Genomic DNA, 23,045 nt, shown 5'->3' on the forward strand with positions numbered 1-23,045 from the left:
TTTGATCTTCATACATTAGTGCAGTCCACGCAAAGTGAAGCTGGGTTGGTTTTCTGAAGAAATAGACAACAGTCATTGTTCCTTTGTAAAAATGCAACAACCAGGTCCTGAGGGTCAAGAAATTGTGCCTCTTCTAGGTGAATCTGGATGGGGCTGGGCCTGCTGACTGGCCTCATCACAGACCTTAATTCTGTCACCACAGGTCAGTCTCTGAGGCTGTGGAGGAAGTGGCTTTTTTTTTTTTTTTAAGTTAATTTAAAGAGAGCTGCCTCCTTGTTTTTCCTGCAATTGAGTTTTGAAGGGGCATCAAATCACTTGACAAGGTTGAAGGTTGGCTGCAGAGAATGACAGCTGAACGCATCAGCTGCCCTGCCCTTCGTAATTGCAGCTTTTCCAGAACTGAAAATGCTTTGTCTTTTATCTTTGTATTTTGTTTTGTTTTTCCCCATCTCTCTTATCAGAGCATTCAAAGGAAGGGAACATTGCCCTTAGAATGACTGTAGGGTATATGTGAAAATGGAGGAAGTTCGTAGCCCTCCTCTGACGTGGCCCACCATTACCAAGACATCTCGAGAAGCCCTCTGCCACCTGTTCCTATTCACCTCCTGGTATTTTATAAGTTGTTTGCCTTTTCAAATGGGGATATATTTGGACAGTTAGGTCAAGGTGTGCACATATATGGGGCTATATTTTCTCATGAGGTAGTACAAAAGACAAGCTGATTTGGGTGCTTTCGAGTATTATTCATTACCTGCATTCTCACCTTGGTGTCTATTTTCTTTCTTTCTTCAGGAAAATGGAGGCCACTGCCCCAGTGTGACCTGTATTTACAGTACAATATAATACCAACCACCATCCCACTCTCTGACACCTCCCAGTATGGATGGTTTGATTGAGCAGAACAATGTGCTCATGCACAATAAGATTGCTGAGGCTGGGAAAAGGAATGGTTTAATTAATACAAGGAACTTAGTAGCAGAGAGCCGAGATGGTCTGGTGTCGGTGTACCCAACCCCACAGTATCAGAGCCACCGAGCGGGGAGTTCCCCGAGCTGCCTGGAGAATGGCAGGAATGACCCCGTGCAGCAGCTCCTGGATCCCAACATGCTGCAGCAGACCGTGGAGTCCCATTACCGTCCCAACATCATCCTCTACTCGGAGAATGTGCTGCGCTCGTGGGGTGAGAGCATCAACTCAGAGTGCTGTGAAACCACGTTCATTGAGGACTGCTCCCCTACCAAGGACAGCCTGGAGTACCCAGACAGCAAATTCATCGATCTCTCAGCAGATGACATCAAGATTCACACCCTCTCCTATGATGTGGAGGAGGAGGAGGATTTCCAGGAGTTAGAGGTCAGATGTCACATGGGATCTATGGGGGGGGGAGGTCGTGTTTGGGCTGAAGTGTACAGCTTTTGGGTGCTGGTTTTCATGGGATCAGATGTATTGCTCTCTCCTCCAGCCAGGACAGGGAACGTTTGCTCAACTTTAGTTGCAGGGTAGAGCCCTGGCTCTGCAGAGGCTAATGGCAGAAGTGCCGGTGGCATTCCTGCCTCTGAGTAGCTGGTCACAAACTAAAGAAGACCCATACGCTTAAACACTGCGAAAGTCGAGGCCTGAAGCATCTGTCCCATACATGAAGCTTGTTTTACTCAGCAGGCCAGCATCACTCGTTACTTTGTCTTGATTTGAGTTGGATATAAAACTGGTTGTTTTGCATACTGACTCAAACATTTAACCTGTCCATCTGTGAACACAAAACCAGGACTCTTTGGATTTCTAGCCACAACAAATCCTATGCACACGAATAAGATTTTTTTCTGATGGAGTGAAACACTTTATTAGATTCCAAATGCAATGTTTTCTTTTAGGTTCCTGTTTGTCATTAATTGGTCACACTAAAGCAATATAAATTTTGTTCTCCAAATAGGGCATACTGGAAATCAACTTCATTGTTTCTTAAATGGTGCATTTTCTACTTCAGAAAATCCTGGCTGCACTAGCAGCCCAAAGACAACACATTTTATTTGCCAATGGGAGTGGAGGGTGCCCATGCTGTTGCAGATCCCCAAACTTTCTCAGCATTAGTCACAGACTCCTAAGGTAGCAAAGCCCATTTGGCTGACTGGAGCAAAAACATTGCTTCAACCTGAATGTCCAAGAGGAGTTCAGGAAGATATTTTCCCATGTTTCTCTCTTGTGGGGTTTTCTCCATTGAAAGCTAATAGGTCCTAAAACTTCTGTTTCCACCTCCTTTAATATCAGCATCTCGCCCTGCACAGGGGCAGCTCAGCAAGAGGGCTGACTTCTCTTTGATTTTGTTCTCTCTGTATTGCTCAGGAAGCAGAGAGAGGTGCTTTTCACAGTGCGTGCTGGTAATGCGGTATTCAATACCTCCACAGGGAGACTGGAAGTTTCTCTTTGAGGCCTGTAGTGGTGTTAGCTCAAATCACGCCCTTCTGTAGCATTTCAAAGCTGGCTGTGGGAAGCCTCATTTTTTTTAAATCAAAACAAAAGGCTGAAATGCTGCCTTTTTTTTTTTTTTTTTTTTTTCCCCTCTAGCTTTCCTCACGCAGTGGTTGTGATGCAAGTGACTGCAGGAGGCACGAAACTGCCTAATGATGTATTGTCACATCTGGCCTAAGACTGAGGCAGAAAGAAAATACTTTGTTTTCTATGGGATGAGAAGTAATGGCCTTAGGTTGCACCAGGGCAGGTTCAGATTTGATATTAGGAAAGACTTCTTCTTAGAGTGATGAGGCACTGGCACAGGCTGCCCAAGGAAGTGGTGGAGACCCTGGAGATGTTCAACAGCTGTAGGGTTATTGCACTGAGGGATCTGATTAGTGGGCATGGTGAGGTTGGGTTGGTGGTTGGAATAAATGATCTTAGTGATCTTTTCCAGCATTAATGACTTTATGATTATTGTCAAACCAAATCCAGCAAGACCTTCTTGAGCCAACTGTCAGAGAATGGGCTAAAAAAGACCAGAGCAATATGCAGGACAACGAAAAAATATTTTGTACCAAAAATATTTTCTCCTTTCTTGGTGGGATTTTTAAAGTTTCTTTACAATGTAGGGCCCTTAATATGTTGGAACCACAGAATGTGGAACAACTTTCCACAGAAAAGATTTCCTAGTAAAACTCCTATGAAAGTGAAGGTCTGGGGAAAGGACATCGCCCTTCCCCTCCCAGATTTCCGGAGGGAAAGAAGAGAGTTCATCTTCCCATCTCTCTGCAAATGTTTTAACATGCTGTAACAGTGTGTGCATCATGCTCCTAGGGTCCTTCTTTTTGTGTTATGGTGAGAATAATACAGAGGATGCCCATCCTGACCTACCCATACAAGGTGCTCAGGGGAGGCAAGTGTGCATGCAGTGTGCATCCACACAGCTCCCTCTGTTCTGAATTGGGATTTCTCCTCCACCAGGAGAATGAAGGAAGGAGAAGAAAATGAGGCAATGTCTGAGGAAGGACCTACTTGATTGGAATCATGTGCATTGTTAGAATTGCTAGAAGCCTCTCCTTCTAGCCCATTTTCAGCCTGTATTTCAGTGCTGCATAGCCAGCCCAATGCTGTGCTCTGGTTTTCACACCTCTGCAAAACCAGACCCACATTAACAACCTACTGAGTAGCTGTGCTCAGCATGAGGGTTCTCAGCATGTGGAGTAAATGGTGGCAACCCAAGAAGGCCCAGATTCTGCAGTTGGTACTATGGGAAGGTGAGGAGAGGAGGAGAGATGTGCTCAAGTGAACAAGACCAGCAGAAATGTGCTCCTCTGGTCTCCATCTAGACAGTATCAACAGGGCCAGATGCATGAGGGACACCTGGGCTTGGATAGTACAGAGGTTTACTAGAGATGTAGCTGAACATCCTTTTTATTTTTTTCCAGGAATGGAAAAAAATTGTTTGAGGACAGCAATCACTGAGTAGGGGAATGAACCATGCTGGATCATTAACTACATAAAAAATTGCCTATCTGTTCAAATGAGAAATACAGCATCTGAATCATAGAGCATGCATCTGGTCCAGTAGAATGCTTTTTTCCCACCCATTACTGACAAGAAGCAAATGTTATTTAAATTACTAATGCACTCAAAGTGGAGTGAAAAAGTTCAGTACAGGGACTGGGAGTAGAATTTAGGAGAACAGCAAAAGGATAATATATGAGAGATGTAGGGTTTTGCTTCCATGCTAAGAGACTCAAAGGATTTGTTTCCCTCGTCCAGGGTGCACAGCATATTGCTGAGTACCTTGCCACACTGGCTGTCTTGCCACAGTTCATAGGGACTGCATAGTGTAAGAGCAGATTGAAGCTCAGTTCTCATAAGGCTCTGCTGTCTTTGGTATTTCGGGGGGGGAACAACAAAAAGATCATCCTTCTGCAAGATTTAGCAGCAAAGAGAGAAGCTTCATGCAGAAAAGCTGTTGTCTTTTGGTCTCTTGAAAGCTGGGGCTACCACCTTGCCCTGCATACCCAGGCAAGGTGAGTGGATTCCTAAGCCGAGCATCTCTATGAAAGTCTTTCAGGGGGACAGAACAAGCTTGGAGCTGAGTTGTTCCCTTTTTGGCACTGACTTGTTCATGCAAAGCACCTGCCTAGCGGGTGTTGCAGCTGGGTATTTAGTTGTTTGGACATATGGAAAAATCTAACTCAGCCCTTTGTAATGAGCTTCGCTGTGTAACACTTCACTGGAGTCTATGGATGCATGCAAGGAGCAGCTTTTATGGACTCTGCAGCTCAGTGTGTTTCTGCCAGTGTTTGTTTTTTGAAGAGCGTTAGGCTTCTGACAACTGGAAATATTGTTTTCCTGCAAAAAAACTTTGCCACAGACACATTCTCTGGAGAAAGCCAGTTTTGACTAATAGCAGTGTGGCTCTGGTTTGAAGTGACATCCCAGCCAGGCTGCAGGGCTTGCTGCTTTGTTACCTGCCATCCTCTTCAGAATGGGTTTGTTCAGATCACCAATGTTTTCAACAACCTGCCTGCAAGAAGGCATCTTATTCCTCTCCCCAAGTCTGGGGACTCCGAAAAATCCCAGGAGATGTGGCAGAGGAGCAGAATGCATGCAACAGAGTGATCCTGCCATTTGCTGGCTGCAGCACTGTGGGCACATTAACTTTTGTGTTTCCTTACCAGCACTGTTCCTCAGGTCCTGGTGTAGTGCTGTTCAGACTGCATATAGAAATCATAATCTGCAAAGAAAGCCATCTCTGAAACAGTTCTTATTAGCACATACAGCCCCGTTTTGCTCCAGCATTCACCAGGCAATGTTTTGTTCTATCAAAGTATCAAATCTAATGCTTTGTTCTATCAAAGATTTAAACTTCTTTTTCTGCCAATCCTTGAAATTAAACGATTCCGTACTTAAGTATCTCTAGAATTCTTATCTTATGAGTCCTTTACATCACAATTAATAGACAGACAACATGTAAAGTGTGGTGGCAGTGGAATATGTAATATGTGATAGTTTCTACCTGAAATATCCTCCCGTTAGAGCCCATGTGCAAATACAGTGCTATCCAGAAACATCATTTGTCACATTAACACACTGGTTACTCTTTCTTCTGGCCCCTGGATAGATGGCTTATTTAGAGAAAGCCAAGCTATTGATGGCAGAAAATTGAATTATTCATATGTGTCACATAAAAGAATACACCTCAGCTCTCTCTTAAACCTCTTTTTCTCCAACGATGTCTGAAACGGTCTCTGGAAAGTGAAATAAATGGAAAGAAGAAAAGAAATGTTAGGCTTTCAAGCTAACTATTTCCTTTTTTTTTTCTCTCTCTATGAATTGCTGGCTGCTGCTGTGAGAACTCATCCCTTTGACATGAGCATAAAAACACAGAGATGGGAAGTGGTTCCTAAGACATGTCTTGTTCCATCTAACTGCTCCTCACATCGTATCCAAGCACCTCCTTGCTGTATCTCTCCTGCGATACAAAGAGAAGACCACGAAGAGAGTTTATGTGGATTAAACCCCATGACATCAAGTTCTCCCTTAACCCTGCCAGACTGCACAGGCAGGTTTAATGTTTGAGCCAGTATGCAAAAGAACCAGTTTTATATCCAACTCAAATCAAGAGAAAGTAATGAGTGATGCTGGCCTGCTGAGCAAAACCAGCTCCATATACGGGGCAGGCAGCAATGGGATGAAACTCATGCAATCATGGAAGTGTTTGGTTTAGAAGGGACCTTAAAAACCATGGTCAGGGTTGCAAACCACTAAATCAGGCAGCAGGCTTCTCAGGGCTCCATCCAACCTGTCTTTGAACACCTCTGCAGATGGGGCACCTACAGCTTCTTTGAGTAGCAGTTTCAGTACCTCATTGCTCTCTGAGTGAATTCCCCCTAACATCTGTGGTGCCCTCAGCCTTCCCTGGGACCAGAAATCTAGAAAGTGTGTTTGAACAGCCCTTGGAGGTGTCTGCCCTCTGGAGAGAAGGTCTGTAGAGGCTGCAGAAACTGAGTGGCAGATGTGTTTCAATGTAAATAAATGAAAACAAATATGTTTATGGAAAAATAATGAAATTCATGTGGACTCAGTGCTGTGCTTGTACCTGTGAGCTGCAGCTCTGGGAAGAAACTGGTCTCAGAGCACGGAGTGCAGAGACCAAGCTGATAAGTCAGTGAAATATTGGATATGGTAAAGAATGTTATCAGGGATGAGATAGGGTGCCGGCAGCATTATGTTGATGTCTGAAAGCTCACTGCAACCCACTTTCCACATGGTACGAGTATTTGTGGTCCCCACTTCTGAAGGAGATAGATAAGAACAACAAAATCATAGAATGTCCTTAGTTGGAAGGCACCCATGAGTATTTCAACTCCCTGCTCCACATTGCACCACCCAAACCCAGTGTTTGAGAGCGACGTCCAGACGCTTCATGAACTCTGGCAAGTTCCATGCCATGTCCTCTTCCCTGAGTAGACTGTTCCAGTGCCCAACCTTCCTCTCAACAAAGAACCTGTCCCTATCCCCTAGCTGCCCTTCCTCTGACACAGCTCCATGCTCTTCTCTCAGCGCTGCTCTCTGCTCCCTGTGAGGAGCTGCAGCTGCCATGAGGCCTCCCCTCAGCTCCTCTGCTCTGCACTGAGCAAATTCAGGTGCCTCCACGCTCCTCATACAGCTCATCATGCAGACCCTTCTCTATCTTTGCAGCCTTTCTTTTGAATAGATGCTCCATTTGATAGAGGAGAAAGCTAAGGGATGTGAAGTTCCCTGCTTGTACAAGACCATGAAGGTGAAGAACAAGATGAGTGCAGACCTGCTGTTCAGCAAACCTGCAATAGTAGAAGCAGGGGAAACCTGAGGGAGCTGTCTTAACACAGATAACAGAGAATTTTTCTTCACGTGTGAGGAAGCAATTAGACTGATTTATGGACAAAGAACACATAGAAAGGTATTAAAAGAAATTGGTACAGCTTTTCTTGCTAATATCTTTCAAGCAACAGTCGTGGATGCTGGAAGAGAACAAGGGGTGGATACACAGTGTCCAGGATTACATGAGCTCCCTGCAGAGTACATCCAGCGGCTGCTGGCAGAAGCAGAGCCCAGGGCTTGATGGACCATTGACCCTACTCCCCAGAACACACTTTATGTCCCTTTGCCTTCATAGACAAATTATTAACAGGCCACAGGAGTGGGTCAGATGTAAGACAAAAAGAGGACATTAGTGGATGTTGACTCCCTTAGGTTGAGCTGTGTAATATTATTTTTTCAGTTAATGTGCCTCAGGGAATAGAGGTATCTCCCTAATCTTGTTGTGGCAGCTGGTCACAAGAGTGATCTGCAAAGTCACAAGAATGCTGTGATCCATGAGTACCTTCCAATGGATGCAGAGGGCTGTTGTATGGGAGCCCCTGTCACTCACGCTCAGATTAGGGATATTTACTTTATGGCTGTTATTACTGCTCCTCAGGATAAAGAGTGTGGTTTAGGAGACTATGGCAGCTGGCCTGGTCTTGTATGGATTTGTTTATTGTTGTCCGTGGTAATCCCCTTCCAGAAGCAATGCGTTGAATGCATGCTGCTGATGAACTGTAGGTAGACTATCTGTGGGTGTCTAGAGAGCATCACGAGCAGTTGATCAAAATCCAGGGGTACAGGAGAAAGAATAGACTTGGACATATTCATCAAGGACTTTTTTCCTCCTGAAACATTTTGGCTTTGTAAAGTCAAGCATGAAAACTTTCCAAGCAAGGAAAGAGCACTGTGAGCCCATTCTGGACAGCTGGCTGCTTGACTGATGCTGCATGTTAGTCTGGGAGCTGGGGAAGGAAGAGGAGTTTGGACCAGGTCAGGATAATGGATTTTGTTTAAATACCTTTAAAAGTGAATGGGAGCAACTGCAAAACTCCAAATGGTAAAAATAAAAAACAAACAAACAGGCAAATAAATAAAGCATTGCCAGGCCAAAAAAATCCATGATGGCAACAGGTTTTAGAGGCATAACCTGCTAAGGAAGCATCAGCCAGATGCTGCTCAGTGAGAAGTAAGTGGGCTGAGGCGAGCAGTAATAAACTACAACCATTGGTGGGAGAGCTGCCATCCAGCACACTGCCATCACCATCTGCTGCATTTAGGTGAACTCAAACCGACTGCAGAAGAGCAAAGGGATGCAGAGTGCTGGTCAGAATAGGGCACTGTGTTCACCACATCACCTAAACATGCATTGTGGGGAGGGAAACAGAGCATATATTGTCTTATAGTTACCTTGAGTTGGTCCTTATCAAAAACTGACTCCTGAACCATCTGGATTTGAAGCAGATTTCAAAGGGCCATACCAGAGATTAGTTTTGTATGCAGCGTGTGTGCAACTGAAATGATTGCTTTGAAGAGAAAAAAGGAGTGATACCAAAAGGGCTGTTTTCTGAAAATCCATCAAAGACTGCAGGCAGCCGTGGCTCACAGCAGAGCTCATTGTCCGACTTCTCTAGCGTGAGCTGCATTTTTCTGCTGGAAAGGACTGTGTGTCCACCAAGTCCAGCCTCCAGCATGCCACTGGCACCCAGGAAAGGCTGTCTAGAGAGCCTTTGCTCATTCACAGCTTCTTGATTCAGATAAAGCACACAGCTTTTAGGGATAGCTAGCCTCAATTTTAAAAAGGCCTTGGTGTAATAGAAAATCCATTATAGCTGCAGAAAAGTGTTCATCACCATTCCTGCTAAAAATCTGCACCTTATGTCAGCTCTTCATCTGCTCTGCTTTCACTTACTGGGGTTTCTTGTGTTTTTTTTTCTGCCGAACAGCAGAGCTGTCTGATCAGAAATTACCTACTCACAGAGGCACTTACAGAATGTGAAGAAATTACATCTTAAATTTATCTCACAAGAGAAGTTGTTCTTTCTACCTTCTTCCCATGTGAATGATTTTCTGTGGCATGATGCATGGACCTGAATTTTTTATTTTAAATTTCTGTGTGTGGGAAGTAGACCCCTCCCTTCTCCCAGCAAAGTTTATTTCTCCTCTTCATCCACTGTCACAATCACAGTTTTTGCAACAGTCCTCTTTCTGTCTTGTGGAGGCTGCAGAGAGCAGCTCATTTGGCACAGGGAATGATTATGAACCTCCCTGAGATTATATCTTTCATGTTGCAATCTTGCATTCTGCTGTTGCTTGACAGCCCGTTGTCTTCTAGTCCCTTGACACTTACTTGTGTGGGCCCTGAATATCAGAGTACAAATGCTTTCCGAACTGACCACGTACATGATTGAGACCTCAAGATGGGACACCGGAAACTATCCCCCATGAGTGCTAGAAGTCTACTTTGAAAATGTCCTGGGGCAATTGGTGGTATTACTATGAGTGGATGATCACAGACTCGGTCCATGAAAGAGGAGAAGTAATATCATTAATCAGCACTTCTACGTTTCTCTCTTGCTTTTCCAGAGTGACTACTCGAGTGACACTGAAAGTGAAGACAATTTCCTAATGATGCCACCAAGAGATCATCTCGGCCTCACTGTGTTCTCCATGCTCTGCTGCTTCTGGCCATTGGGAATTGCTGCCTTTTACCTGTCTCATGAGGTAATGCTAAAACATACCCTGTTAATCTATGGTTTTGCATCCACAAAATAGCCATCATCTCACACTAGCAAGGAAAGGTCACCAAGAACCGTCTGTGGGCAGAACACTATTTCAGGACTGTGGGAGGTGGTTAAAGAGAGCATTGTGTGTGGGACACTTCTCCACCTTCATAAATCTCTGTGATGGTGGTGGTTGTCTTGTGAGGCATTCTAGTGAGCAAGTAGTCTGTAACATATTTTTGGTTTAATTGAAGTAGTCAGATTCCATGTCTGATTATACAACATCCAACTTAGGATACTCTCTAAGTCTGACTTGTGAGTATAAAGCAGCCTTGCTATTCCAAGCATTCAGATTTCCCATTGCAAAAACTCATTTATTAGTTGCCAAACTGATCATCTTGGAAAGAAAACCAACGGCAGAAAATTCATTTCTGTTCGTTTTGCCATGAAAAATTGCTTGACCTGTACTTGTCCAATTTTGACACAGAAGTGCTTTTTTTTAATCAGAAAAGCAATGATGTTTCAGTTTGTTTCCTCCATGAGACAGTCTTGCTTATCTCCAGCCTGTGCCTAACAACCACCTAATGCCCTATAATTTATTTCAACAAGTATGTCTTCAGTAGTGCCTGCAGAGCAATTATTGAGTTTCCCAGCACGGCTGATAATGTAACATGACAGAAGAGTCATGTTGGAAGTCTGTTCATTGACTATAAGGAAACATCCAGTTATATTTCTATCTGCTGATTGTAGAAGTGCCTATTGGAAACTCTACTCTGCACTCCACAGCACTAAAATTATTCATCCTCTTGCCTGCCTTTCTAATCTGCCTCCTCTAAACATCTACCAGCACTTGCTGTTTGTCAAGCCAGAGCAGGCACTTCAGATCTGAAGAATCCTACTCTTTAGTATCAAGTAAAGAGATACAGCACTACTCCTTTTTTAATTTAAATGAAGTGTCTGTCACTGATCTTTGAAGCCTCTGAGATTATTAAAATTTGTCCAGTGAAAATTAACAGGTTTCTTGGCTGAGTGCTATTGATTTCTCAAATTTGGGCCAAAGGATTTACCTGATGATGATGACAGCACAAAGTAAAGCACTGGGAGAGAGCTGCTTATATACTTTGGTACTCTGCCATTTGGTCCTTCAGAAGAGCTATTTATCAGCAGTTTCAATGGCCACAACTCCTCACAGAGATGGAACAGGCAGGATTTTTCATGAAAGCTGCAGCCAAAGAATGCTTCCAAGTTGGAGATCATTGGCACAATATTTGCTCTATGTTGGGAAAAGCAGTGCATTCAGTAATTTCTTTCCTTCAGGAAGCCTGGGGACTGGTAGCTAGTTTTATCCAAGCAATGAAAACGGAGTGCAAAATAAACAACGTAATAAAGTACTAAAAAGCAAAATGGCTGAGAAGCATTCAAAATAGCTACGAGCAGATCCCAGGGGCCAGCACGAACCTGCTGCCTCAATAGGAGCATACACAGTTGGAATAGGTTGCATGAAGGCAGGGAATAAGATGCTCTTGGAAGAGGAGTGCTCACCTTTATGGTGTGTGCTTCTTACCAGCATGGTGTCGAGACCAGTGGGTTGCTGATTGATCCCTGGGGTTTCTGATGTCAGTGACCATGGTACAGCAAAGTGTTCATGGATGCCTCTGAAACTGACGGGATTAATGATGGATTAGGACAGTTCTTTTCGTTTAATTTCCTCCTTTAAAAAACAAGGTGAGGAATGAGGTAGCGTTCAGAATGATCTTTTGTATGTGAGATAGTAAAATATTATGCCCTGTTAGCATCTGACTTCTATTTATAGATATCTTTTAACTAAAAGGCTGAATAGCATTTGAGCTCCCTTGTTAATACAAAAGGGTACGCCAACATTTCCCATCCTCTGTCAAAAGCCAGAACTGTAACTAATGATCGAAATTTGATGCTTGCATCCCAATCTTTTTTGAATCTTCTTGAGCTCTTGACAATTTCACACGTACAAAAGTCTCCTGGGTAGTTTTACAAAAAGACCCAGTCTGCAAGAAAAAGCTGCAACATGTAGGAATGTCAGAGGTGATGGCTGGATTCTTTGTGCCAGGACTTAGCACCTGTGGCAAACTTTTTAATAAAACAGGGTTCCTTCGGCTGAGCAATGCATCTACAGATCTAGGCTTGATTTGCTGGAAATACATTTGTGCTGCAAGTAAGTAGAGCATTGCCTGCTGATCTTCCTATCCCAAGCAAAGCTTAGAGTCATTGCTTTACATCTTCTGTCGGTAAAAGAGAAAGCCCAAAGCCATTGCTGTGCTATCTGCTTGCTCATTTATTTGCTTTTGTTTTGAGTACTGCTTTCCTTCCCACAAGAGTTTACACCCACAGCTTGGGGCTGCCAAGCCCTGCTCTCACCTTCAGCTCCCAATTAATCACTGTCAGCAAAACCTGTGCCCCATCACACTTGCTCCTTTGGTCCCAGCAATGCCTCGGAGCAGATATTTATGCTGTGTTAAGACCAGCACTGGGAGGAATGGTGAGATCAGGATGAGTGCCCCATTGCTGCTCAGCACAAGGTGTCCTCCACAGAATCTTTTTGTCCAAATCCTCTTTTACTTCATGGGTTTATTTTTAGGAAAGAGGGCAACAGCTTGGCACGTGTCTCTTTCCCTTTTTTAGAAAGAAGTACAGAAGTACAGAGAGCTACGCCTTTGTTGGTGTGAATGAGCTTTGCTTTTGTACCTGTTCTCCCGTGGCATGTAATGGGATGTGGCGAGACTTCCCCTTAAACCTGGGAAGTCCCCACCAAGGCATCCTGGAGGTGCCAACTGGACCAGAGCAGCAACAGCATTGGTACAACACCTCCTCTATACAGCTTCCACGTAACCTCCTTGGATTCATCTCTGACTGACAGGCAGATTTTCCTAACCTGTGGACTGCATAATACCTTTGTCAGCTCTAATCCTTCCCATTAAGCCTCACAGTGTCTGCCAGCGTAAACCTTCATGGGTTGCTCATTCCCTGCTTCTGCTGCCAGCAGCAGAAACCAGGTATCTACTGGCCTTCTCAGACTGAGAAATGCCAAGACAGGTTTACAGGGATTTTCAGAAGACATAGACACACATCTGAAAAATCCCACCAGACACTTTTCTGCATGCTTAGGTGCTTAAAGAGCCTCCAAATCCCATCCCTGCTCTTCTCCTTGGCAGCACGTGTAATCTGCCAGGCAGCAGCCTGCGATCCAAGCACATGAGAGCAGTCACTTCCTGTCTGCTGTGGTTAACCCATGTACCAATTAATTCTCTCGCACAGGGATTGAGGAATGCATGGCACTGTAATTATTCCCCAACTTGTGGATTGCTTGAGTGATACAACCCCAAACATTATCACTTGGGATACATTCAAAGAAAAGTACTGTGCACTGGGTAAAAGGATTTTCTCTTGTATTCGTCTGGACATGAGGCAAATGGGGTAAGGCAAAAGAGCAGTTTATCTCTCTTCAAGATAAGTTCTGAAGCTTTTGGTTACTTTCTGTCCAATTTTCAGAGATAGAGGCTTTGAAAAAAATGTATTTTTACAATACAGTGGTCACCAGTTAGAAAAGAGCAATAATGCCCATGTCCCTAGAGGGAGGAAGAGGACAATATGAACTTAAACTTTATCAGAGACCAGAGATCAGATGTTCAACATGCATGAATGTATTTCACTTTGCTTCTCTGCATGAAATATTAATATCCAGCCACTACTAAAAGGACAGGGAAATAACACCCAGACATTATATGCTGATTATTCATTAGAAATCCTGCTCATAGACTCCATCTCATCTTGAAAAAACATAAGAGAACTCAATAGTACAACAGGTCACACCATCAAACATGCCGGTGATGCTGGTGAGACCTATGTGTGCTTTTTTCCCCTCTCTTTTCCACATTTCTCTATTCAGAAAACAGAATATGCTTACATGTCTTTAGTTCCAGGTGTCTACATCTCTCATATCCTCATGTCACAGAGGGTTGGAGCATCTCCTTGGAACAAGCCATAAGGTTTGGGACTTCCTCTCAGTAGTTATCTGAAGAAACATAGAATGTTTTCTTTAGCCACATTCATCAAGGGTGTTGGAACTAGAATATCTTAAAGGTCCCTTCCAACCCAAACCGTTCTATGATTCTGTAACACAAATACCCAGAGAGGACCAGTGAGTCAGATTTAAGACCTGAAGATTGGTGGGTTTGAGATCATTGAAAACAAGGTTTTATATGAGGAAATGTAGGGTAAACATCTTTTGCAAATATTCATCTCTGCTTGCAAACTGTCTCTCTGTATAAGTGCATATGTATGCACTTCTGTTAAGTAAAACACAGTGTTTGCAAGGATAAGCACTTCAAGATCATGAAATGACACCATAATTTTAGCTGCCACAAGACAGCCACTTTGTACTTGCATATGGCTCTACAGATATATTTATCTGGTTGTTTGACTTGCATCCATACTCTAGCCTAACCCTGAGGAGCAGAGTCTGTGCTAGTGATCATTCTAGCTGGTGGCTTCCACTCCTTGTCCCACTTTTCAGTTTGTAAGGTACTCTATTGCACTGGGCCCCACTCTGGTGCTTGGAAGACACATACACTTCAGGCAGGAGCAGAGACCCTGCCACCTCTGTGCACAGTATTTCTGTACCAGCCACTATTTTCCTCAAGTGACCAGGTATTTTCCCACTAAAATCCACTATCCACAGAGGTCTTGATGTGTTCTTATGGATGTTTGGTACCTCAACCAAAACTCCATGGTACCCTGGAGCACCTGGAAAACCTTTGTGTTTGTGGTTATCATGCATCTAAAAAAGCCAAAATCTTCAGGAAAGTTCTTTGTTGAAGAAGCTGTTCAGGTTTCAGGTGTGTCTACCAGAATCCCCTAACATGTACTGAAAATGCAAGAAGACAGGATGCATACTCTGGAAACCACCTGGGACAGGACTGGTGCTGCGGAAGCAGGTGGACAGCAAGGAAATGTCATCACATGTGTTCATATCCCTTCAGGCTTAGCCATGGGGCTGAATCAGTCCCATAGCAGCTATCTGAGGCTCACTTTATGTAAGCATTTCATTGTCATGCTGTTTATCAGAATATTATATATATATATATGTGTGTGTATATATATATATATATATATATATATATATGAGGGTCCCTCAGCCTTTTCAAGAAAGGAAGGACATTATCAAGAGGGAAGTATGTGCTGGATGAGGAAACTGGGGGCTGCCATAGCCAGCTATGCCCCAGATAATCAGAGGTACTCTGAAGTAGGGTTGTTAACTACCAGCTTCTCCCGTTCCCTGCTTTCTGGGCTGGAGATGGCTCCCAGCCAGCAATAAGAACAAGGGTAGACTTTGCTGTGCTGACTTTTCCCTTCGGGGTAGACATGTCCTGAGAAGAGAGATGTTTGTGCACACAAAGAATGGCCATTAGTGTAGCATGTCAGCACTGTTGATTTCATTGTGCTGTAGGTGAAGTCTTGGGCTAGGGAACTTTATAAATGTCTTGTGTAATTTCCTCTTCATTCCTCTTTGTCCGTTTGATCTTGTGGTCACATTTCCAAGTCACGAACTGCAATGACAAAAAGAGATTAGATTAATGAGTGGCCTGATTGCTTCAGCCCTTAAGCTAATTTTAAATAATTGGAAAGGTAGCTCACATGTAACATTCCCAGAAGAGTTTAATTCATTATGCAAGTGTTTAATTACAATAAAGTTTTGGGACAGAAGAGAGACCAACCTGAAATGCTTGAGGAGATTAGGGGTCTCTTTTATTAAAGAGAACATCCTGCACAATGGCAAACTTTGAACGTGAATTGCTCTCTGTCAGACGTTTATGTCTCACACATTACGCTGAGACAGCAGGAGCCAAGAGACGTATGGGTAGTCATGCTCCAAGGATATAAAACACTGTTCCCACCAGGCATCCTCTTTTTGTCCTGCTGTTATTTTTTGTTGCTCATGTATTAGCTTATTATTTCACATGTTATGAGACAGAGAAGATTGTTTCAGTGCAGAATAATCCACCTTCAACAAGTCACTTGTTCTCCTGCCTTTAAGCTCAGTGTGCCTGTGCTACTCACAAAGTCACTCAGAGGCCCATCCAAAGAGTAGGGTGAACACTTGGTGGTGTTCTTATTTTACTTTTGCCTTTTTTTTTTTTTTTTTTTTTGTCTTAGGTAGTGAGGATGTTTATTGTTAGCATAGAGCATTATATTGTTAGCATTACCACAGGGAGTTTTCGTTAGCAAACTACATGTATCCCAGTGCAACACTTCATTTGTCACACTTGTAAATGTGGAGCATCCAGAGAGAATTATATTCTGGGAGAGGACAGAGAGGAAGACAGTGTCCAAGGACAAGCACAGGGCACATGATTTTGCACGCCTCCAGGAGAGCAGGAAGATGCCCATGCTAACGTGGAATGACAGTCAGCCATCATCATCTGGAAGACAAAGTACATAGTAGTTCCTCCTGCTGAAAGAGGCTTGAGAAAAGAAGAAACCCACTGCAAATCTGGGAATGGTGCAGTCTTCCCCTTCTACTCCATCCCACTCTCTGCCTCTGTTGTCAAGGAAGCCAAAAAGCTTTACATGCTTCTTCAGTGGCTGTAGCAGAAGCCCAGTGATGTGACAATGTCCCTTGAATTCTCCAGTGGCAAGAAGAACAGAATGTATTTCTAGAGCAGGTCTTCGGGTACAGTTTATATAATAGATCTTTCTTTCATCTCTCACTGAGACAGCTCACAGAAATTTTTTTTCCAAAACAAAAACAAGAGAAACAAGATATACACTTTTGAAGCGTAATATATTCAGAGGTAAAATGAGTAGATGTTTTCAGTGGCAAAGATTTAAGGTTAACCTTTTATCAGTTTGCAGAATACTCAGGTATTCTTTTTCTTCTCAGAAATAAACATCGTGTACCAGACTCGGGGCTACGTTCTAATCTTGAATGCACAGTTCTGTCTTTCAGTAGCTGCTGTGGTGAGTGCTACTGAATTACTACTTTATTTGAATGCACAATAAAGTGAAATTATCACTTCCGATTATAATTTACATCTTTTTTTCAAATGGGCTGCAGAAAAACTCTCAGAAGGAAGATGTGTGCCTAATGATCTGGGCATCCAAAGATGCCTGCCAGACAATTGTAATTTTTATTGACCAAACTGACTTCCCAGTTGCAGAAAATAAATGAAGTTTTTATATGGATATTTTATACATATATATATATATATCAATTTTATATTAACATATTTAGATAAATTCAGATTAAAAAATTTAGACTAAAATTTAGAAGAAAAATGGTGTTGTGGGATCCTCCTGGGCAGCAGAGTAAAAGGTTGCCCAGAGAAGCTGTACATGCTCCATCCCAGGAGACATTCAGTGCCAGGTCAGATGGGACCCTGGGCAGCCTGAGCTGGTGGGTGGCAATTGTGCACGGGGTGGAACCAGATGGTCTTTGAGGTCCCTTCCAACCCAAATCATTCCACAATTCTGTGATTCTATGAAAATACAGGCTTCTGACGTTAGTGGCAGTCCTCAGAGGGACCTCTGTAAGGTTAAGTTCTGTGCCAGTGTAAAAGCTTGAGAGTCAAGAAGAGCAATAAGAAATAAATCCATCCTATTAATGTAAATGGGGAGGTTGCTCTTGGTTCCAGAACAAAACACTGAGCCAAGCAGGAGCAGCTTCTGTGAGGCAGCAACTAGAAATTTGGGTTGCCAGAGGAGTATAGATAGACTGGTGCTTTCCTGCATTAATTGTTCTTGCACAGATCTGGAAGAGCTTTGGTGCTACCTCTTATCTCTCTTTGGTACCTGCTTTCAGCACTTGCTTTGCTTGTGCCTAAGATGGCTGAAATATTTCACTGGGAAGTGAAAGATTAATTCATTATCTAATATTATTGCATTGTTCCCAAACAACATTTCCTAATCTAAACAACAGCATTTGGTGGATTCTTTGCCTCCAGCTGTCTCCACAGAGGTAGGTTAAAATGCACCTATCAAGATACATGATCTTAATGTACTCCTGGAAATAAAACTAATGTAGCATTTTATGTGCTCAGAAACAAAAAAAAAAGGGACGAAAAACTTTTTTCCTATTGTGAAAATCACTCTTCTTTTTCCTGTGCCAGGGTGGTATTAAAATACAGTCATTATAGGAAGCAATGAGCAGTGAGTTATGAATGACATTTCCACATCTTGGCATTTCTTGTATTATTTCCCAAGAAGTGTGAAATAATCAGGGTCACTTGGGTGAATGGATGTTCTTACTCATTCACAGAGGAACATGGCTTCCTCCAATAGAGTAGGAGAGGCCACGGATGAAAGTAGAGGGGTCATGGCATGGAGCAGGAGAAATGCAATGGGCAATCTCTGCTTCACTGTGTTCCTCATCCTGCCTTCCTTAGGTGAGTGCTGTGCTATCATAAAGTTTGCAAGAAAGAACAAAATTCAAAACAGCTATTATTTAAAATTCTTGGTCCTCACTGCATGGATGGCCAATGGAGAATAAGCAATGACGTGAGGTGATGCTATACATATGCACAGAGAAACTCCTATAGTTCATGTCATTGCCTCTCTGAGCTACTCCCTAGCTGTAACATGCACCAGGCAGTAATAGCACTTCCTTACTTTGTTCATAAACATTGCAAGCTAGGTACTTGCAAGCTGAAATATGCGATTCCACAGGTAGACATCTGCTGTTATGCAGCTACTTTTAAATCTTTGTCCAAAAAGACTTTATCCAAAAGAATCAGGCTGCAACAATCTCCTTTTCTAGTCGCTAGCCATCTTCTCCCTGAAAATAAATGAGAATTTCTGTCAGTGCCCATCATAACATCATGAGTTGTGTCACAAGGTGTATCATGAAGATCCTCTCTTTAAGGCTTGCATGTCTAATGTAAGCTGCAGAAATGTGATGGTAGGAGCAGGAGAGATCGTTTCTTCTTTTCTCAGGGCTGTTCAGGGAGCCAGTCCTGGATGGGATTTGGATATTTTCTTGTTCACTCATCTGAGGGAGGATCTCTGGAAGGAATCATGCTCTCACTCCGTGGTAGGGATCAAAAGTTGGTGCAGAATGCCCCGTCCATGGGTCAGAGCCATGTACTTCCCTTTGTTATGGGAAGTGCAAGCAAGGATGAACTGCAAAAGCTGAAAGTAGTCCTTGTACTGGTAATAGCAGGCAGTACATTCGAAATTCCCCTAGGTGTGATATCCCAGGAAATGGGATTTGTCCCCAGACATGGGCCTCTGGGCAAATTTAAATAGTAATTGTCCCAGCTTGGGATTTCTGGATTTCATTCAAGACACTGCACTCAATAATTTTGCTGAACATGTCCTCATTCCTTGACCTTGTAGCACAGATGGCATTGTTCTAGGCAGGTTTCTACCGACTACGACTAATTAAGCAATTAATTAGGAGCTTGCACTTACACAGGAGTTATTGTAAAGCAATATCTGAAGTGACCTTATGGGACTTTGCCACAGCACTGGTCCAAAGATCGTCCAAATTATCTTTGCTAAGGATTCACTTCATCTGTGTAGTCTCAATTTGAAACATAGCTGTGACAAATAGACTGACCCTGAGTAGTCCTGGTCCTTTCCTGATGTGTCCTGAGGATGTCTCGCCTATATTTGAAAGCTTTCTGTTGTTAAAACTGCTGAAGATCATTTGCCATGTGACATAGTGCCTATTCCTAAGTGGTGGTGGAAAAATAATCTTGTCTCTGAGAGTTTTCAGGATTTTGATGATTTTTTATGAATATTTAAATCACATGGGAGCCGGTTCTTATTCTTACTGTATCTCACTTTGTTCTGTCAACACTTCAGCATTTTTCCCCTCACCAACCTTGTTTTAAGCCTTTAGATATTCTGAATCTAATTGTGTCATTGAAATGATGCCTTATGACTCTCTCCCCCATTTGTAATAACTTCTGTGTTGCATAATAACAACAAAACCATAATGCAAACTTCACATGTCTGCTGATTGGAAAACAGATCATTTTAGAAATTTCAAGAGCTTGTACTCATTCTGACTGGAAGAAGAATGAGCAGCATTAGTTCCCCCTCATTTCTTTATTAACAGCAAGAAATTTCCAAATGTTTCAGGGTGTTGGATTCAGCCTGGGGAATTCATAATATTGCATGTCTGTTTCTTGATCATAAACTGCAAGTGGAGGTTTATGTTCTCCTCGCAGTTCTTAAAGTTATTCAGGAGAAATGTTGGAAACAGAGAAGATGGAAGTGGCATTTATGAAAAATCCAAGGTAGGCTTCAGAAGCAACTTTTCTCTGTAGCTTGGGATGAAATCAAGAGCGTCTCAATTCAGAGCTCCTGTGTGAACATCAGGCCCAAATCAGCCTTTGCTCCACACACATGAAACGAGGCATAGCTTTGGCTCCGCTTCACTGAAAGTACCAAAATCTCCAAATCAAAAAGGCCTTCATCACAGGAAGGCAGTAGCAGTGTTCCAGCATCGCTTGGTGATGCAGCTCTCTGCTGGTGATGCACTCTAGGAGCCCTGCCCTCATAGCCACCAGGCACACCAGACACCCTTTGTTTGGGCAGATCACAGCATCAGTGTACAAGAGTAAGGAGCTGAGTACATTCCTGCAGAGTTCATTAATACTGGAGTTTCCTTCCCTCACCAAGCAGTTTTGCTGACAGACTGAGGGGGGTCCTTGCTCCTTCTGGTGACAGGAGCAAGTCATGGTAGGAATACTCTGATAGCAGCACTTACTCTTGGAAGCAGCTGTAATCTCCCCAATTTTTATGGTGATTCAGCCCTTAGTGCATGTATAGTGGCACAGGTTGATGTCACATTTCTCTTATCTGTCATTGCTCAAAGCAGCAGTAAGTACATCTGAAGACTGCATCTCTGCTGGATTTGGCACGGAAGTGATTTTTGGTACAGCTGTGCCTCAAGAAAGACTGAGCCAGTCTTGCTTCTTTCTTTGCTGAGAGTTCATCTACAGGGGGATTGCTGGAAGGACAGAGATGCTCTGGCCTTTGCACAGCCTCTCTCCTCCTGTGTTGCCAGCCTTGCAGTCAGCTTCTGTACACGTTGGCGTTGATCTCTCTGTCTCTAGGGCTCACTGCACCTTGAGTTGAAAATTCCTCTTCTTTTTCTGTGGCCCAGGATAAAAGAATGAGTCAATCTACAATACCCATTAGGGATTAATTACAAGTAGAAGTTATATCGTTTCAATTAAAGCAGCACATTTTAGGCAGTCTTAGTGTCAATGCCCTTTCTACCAGAAAAGATCTCAAACATAAGAGAATACATATAAAAGGGAGAAATCTGTCCTGCAAGAAGTGCAAGTGTGCTGATGCACTCTGTTACCATTAGCTTGAAAGACGAAATTGTGTCCTGCTGGGTACAGTCCTATCACCACCAATCTGTAGGTTGAACTTATATTCCTCTTGTACCATCTTGGGTTTTGCAGGGGTGATGAGTACTTTTCACATTCAAATGCGAAGTTTTTAGCTTTAGATGTTAATAATACACTCTTTGGCATCGAGTCTATAAATTCAAGATGTCTTCAGTGAAAAAAGGATGAAATGGTGAGAATGTGAACTCTCAGCATTGCAGATCGTACGTGGGGCTCCAGTTGGAGCCAGGGAGCTTTCATTTTGCTTTTGAAATGGAATATGTGTGAAGAGAACATTGACTTGCTGTCTGCCATAATATAATTCGAGGGAAACAGTTGCTTTCCCTCATTCTGGGAAGTCGTTCAGACCTGAACAGCCTCACAGTGAGTCAAGTCACAGTGAAATCTGTAGCATCTGCATTTGCTGTTTTGTTACAGATCTCTGTTATTATCACAATTTTTTTTTTCCTTTTGTAACATGTCCCTTGCTGATTTGAGGCTGTAATGTTTTTGTGACCACAAAGGAAACAGCATGTTTGAAAATGATTTGATAAGGCCAAAATAATTTACCTCCTACCAAGTGTGACATATTCCAGCAATTACTAATTAAGCTGAGATTGCTGTCGTACCTCAGTGCAAAGGAAAATCACAACCTCTGTGAGATCTCTTCGGCAGAATGCGTATCATTTGCTCTCCCCAGTATGAGCACAGAGTAGTGACAGTATTATCAGCACAATATCAACCTTCCAGTATGTTCACCTTCTCTTAATGTGCCAACCACAACCTCACCAACCTGGCGTCTTCCTCATCTGTAACCGCATCTGTTAGCAAAGCAAATATTGTCGTTGTTCCTAGCAATTACTACATTGAGGGTCAAGGATGAGATGTGGAAATGCCACCATTTGTGAACCTCGGTAGATGTGCAACCTGTTTATCCTGTGGGGTTTCCAGTCTATGGAGATTTGTTGTAATTGTCAAAATGCATGCTTTCTCTGCTCCTACATGGATGTGGCTCTGTACCACTGCATGGATTGCTGGGAAAAACTGCTTCTGCACTTCAGGACTGCTTGATTAGCCAGTAAAGAACCAGGATACTGAAGGCAATGGTGCTACCATGAATGGTAACGACCAGACACTCTGTTAGGTGTTGCTTTTGCTCAACAGAGGTGGAAAGGTCTAGTTCAAGTCTTTCTAGAGTAACAAGTTTGGGGATACCATTTTAAGGTGTCGGGGGAATTACACCAATCTCAGTTCCGATAATAGCCCCAAATCAATGCCATAAGTGTAGGAAAATCTCAGGGTAAAACTACAATTGGTGATATTACACTGTTTTTTCACACACTTCCCGTCACCTCATGGAAACCACTTCTCAGTGATCTTCTTTGCTCAGAGGTGTCAGGAAGATTGGAGCTGCAGTGCAAGGGAAGGGGAGAAGGCAGCCAGGGGTGATGGTAGGGCAGTGTCTTCCTCATACAAGGAGCAGTGCCACAGGAGCCGATTGCTGAACCCTTTCATAGAATATTCTGAGTTGGAAAGAACTCATAAGGATCACAAGTCCAACTCCTGATTCCACACCAGGACCATTGCATCACTTAAAAGCCCTAACAACAGGCACCTATGTGTTCACCATTGA

At 43.1% G+C, this 23,045-nt stretch overlaps 1 protein-coding gene across 1 annotated transcript in view; it reads left to right on the plus strand.

Annotated features, from left to right (window-relative positions):
• Window positions 1–879: 879 nt before the first annotated feature.
• Window positions 880–23,045, plus strand: part of SYNDIG1 (synapse differentiation inducing 1) — a gene marked incomplete at both ends in the record, with an annotated part of 49,627 nt that continues 27,461 nt past the window's right edge. Inside the window, 2 exons of the mRNA XM_079550626.1 lie at window positions 880–1,353; window positions 9,898–10,035. Of these exons, the coding sequence (XP_079406752.1) occupies window positions 880–1,353; window positions 9,898–10,035 (612 nt within the window). The remainder of the gene's footprint in view (window positions 1,354–9,897; window positions 10,036–23,045) is intronic.

Source organism: Tetrao urogallus, assembly GCF_951394365.1.
Source record: "Tetrao urogallus genome assembly, chromosome: 2".
Classification (NCBI taxonomy): domain Eukaryota; kingdom Metazoa; phylum Chordata; class Aves; order Galliformes; family Phasianidae; genus Tetrao; species Tetrao urogallus.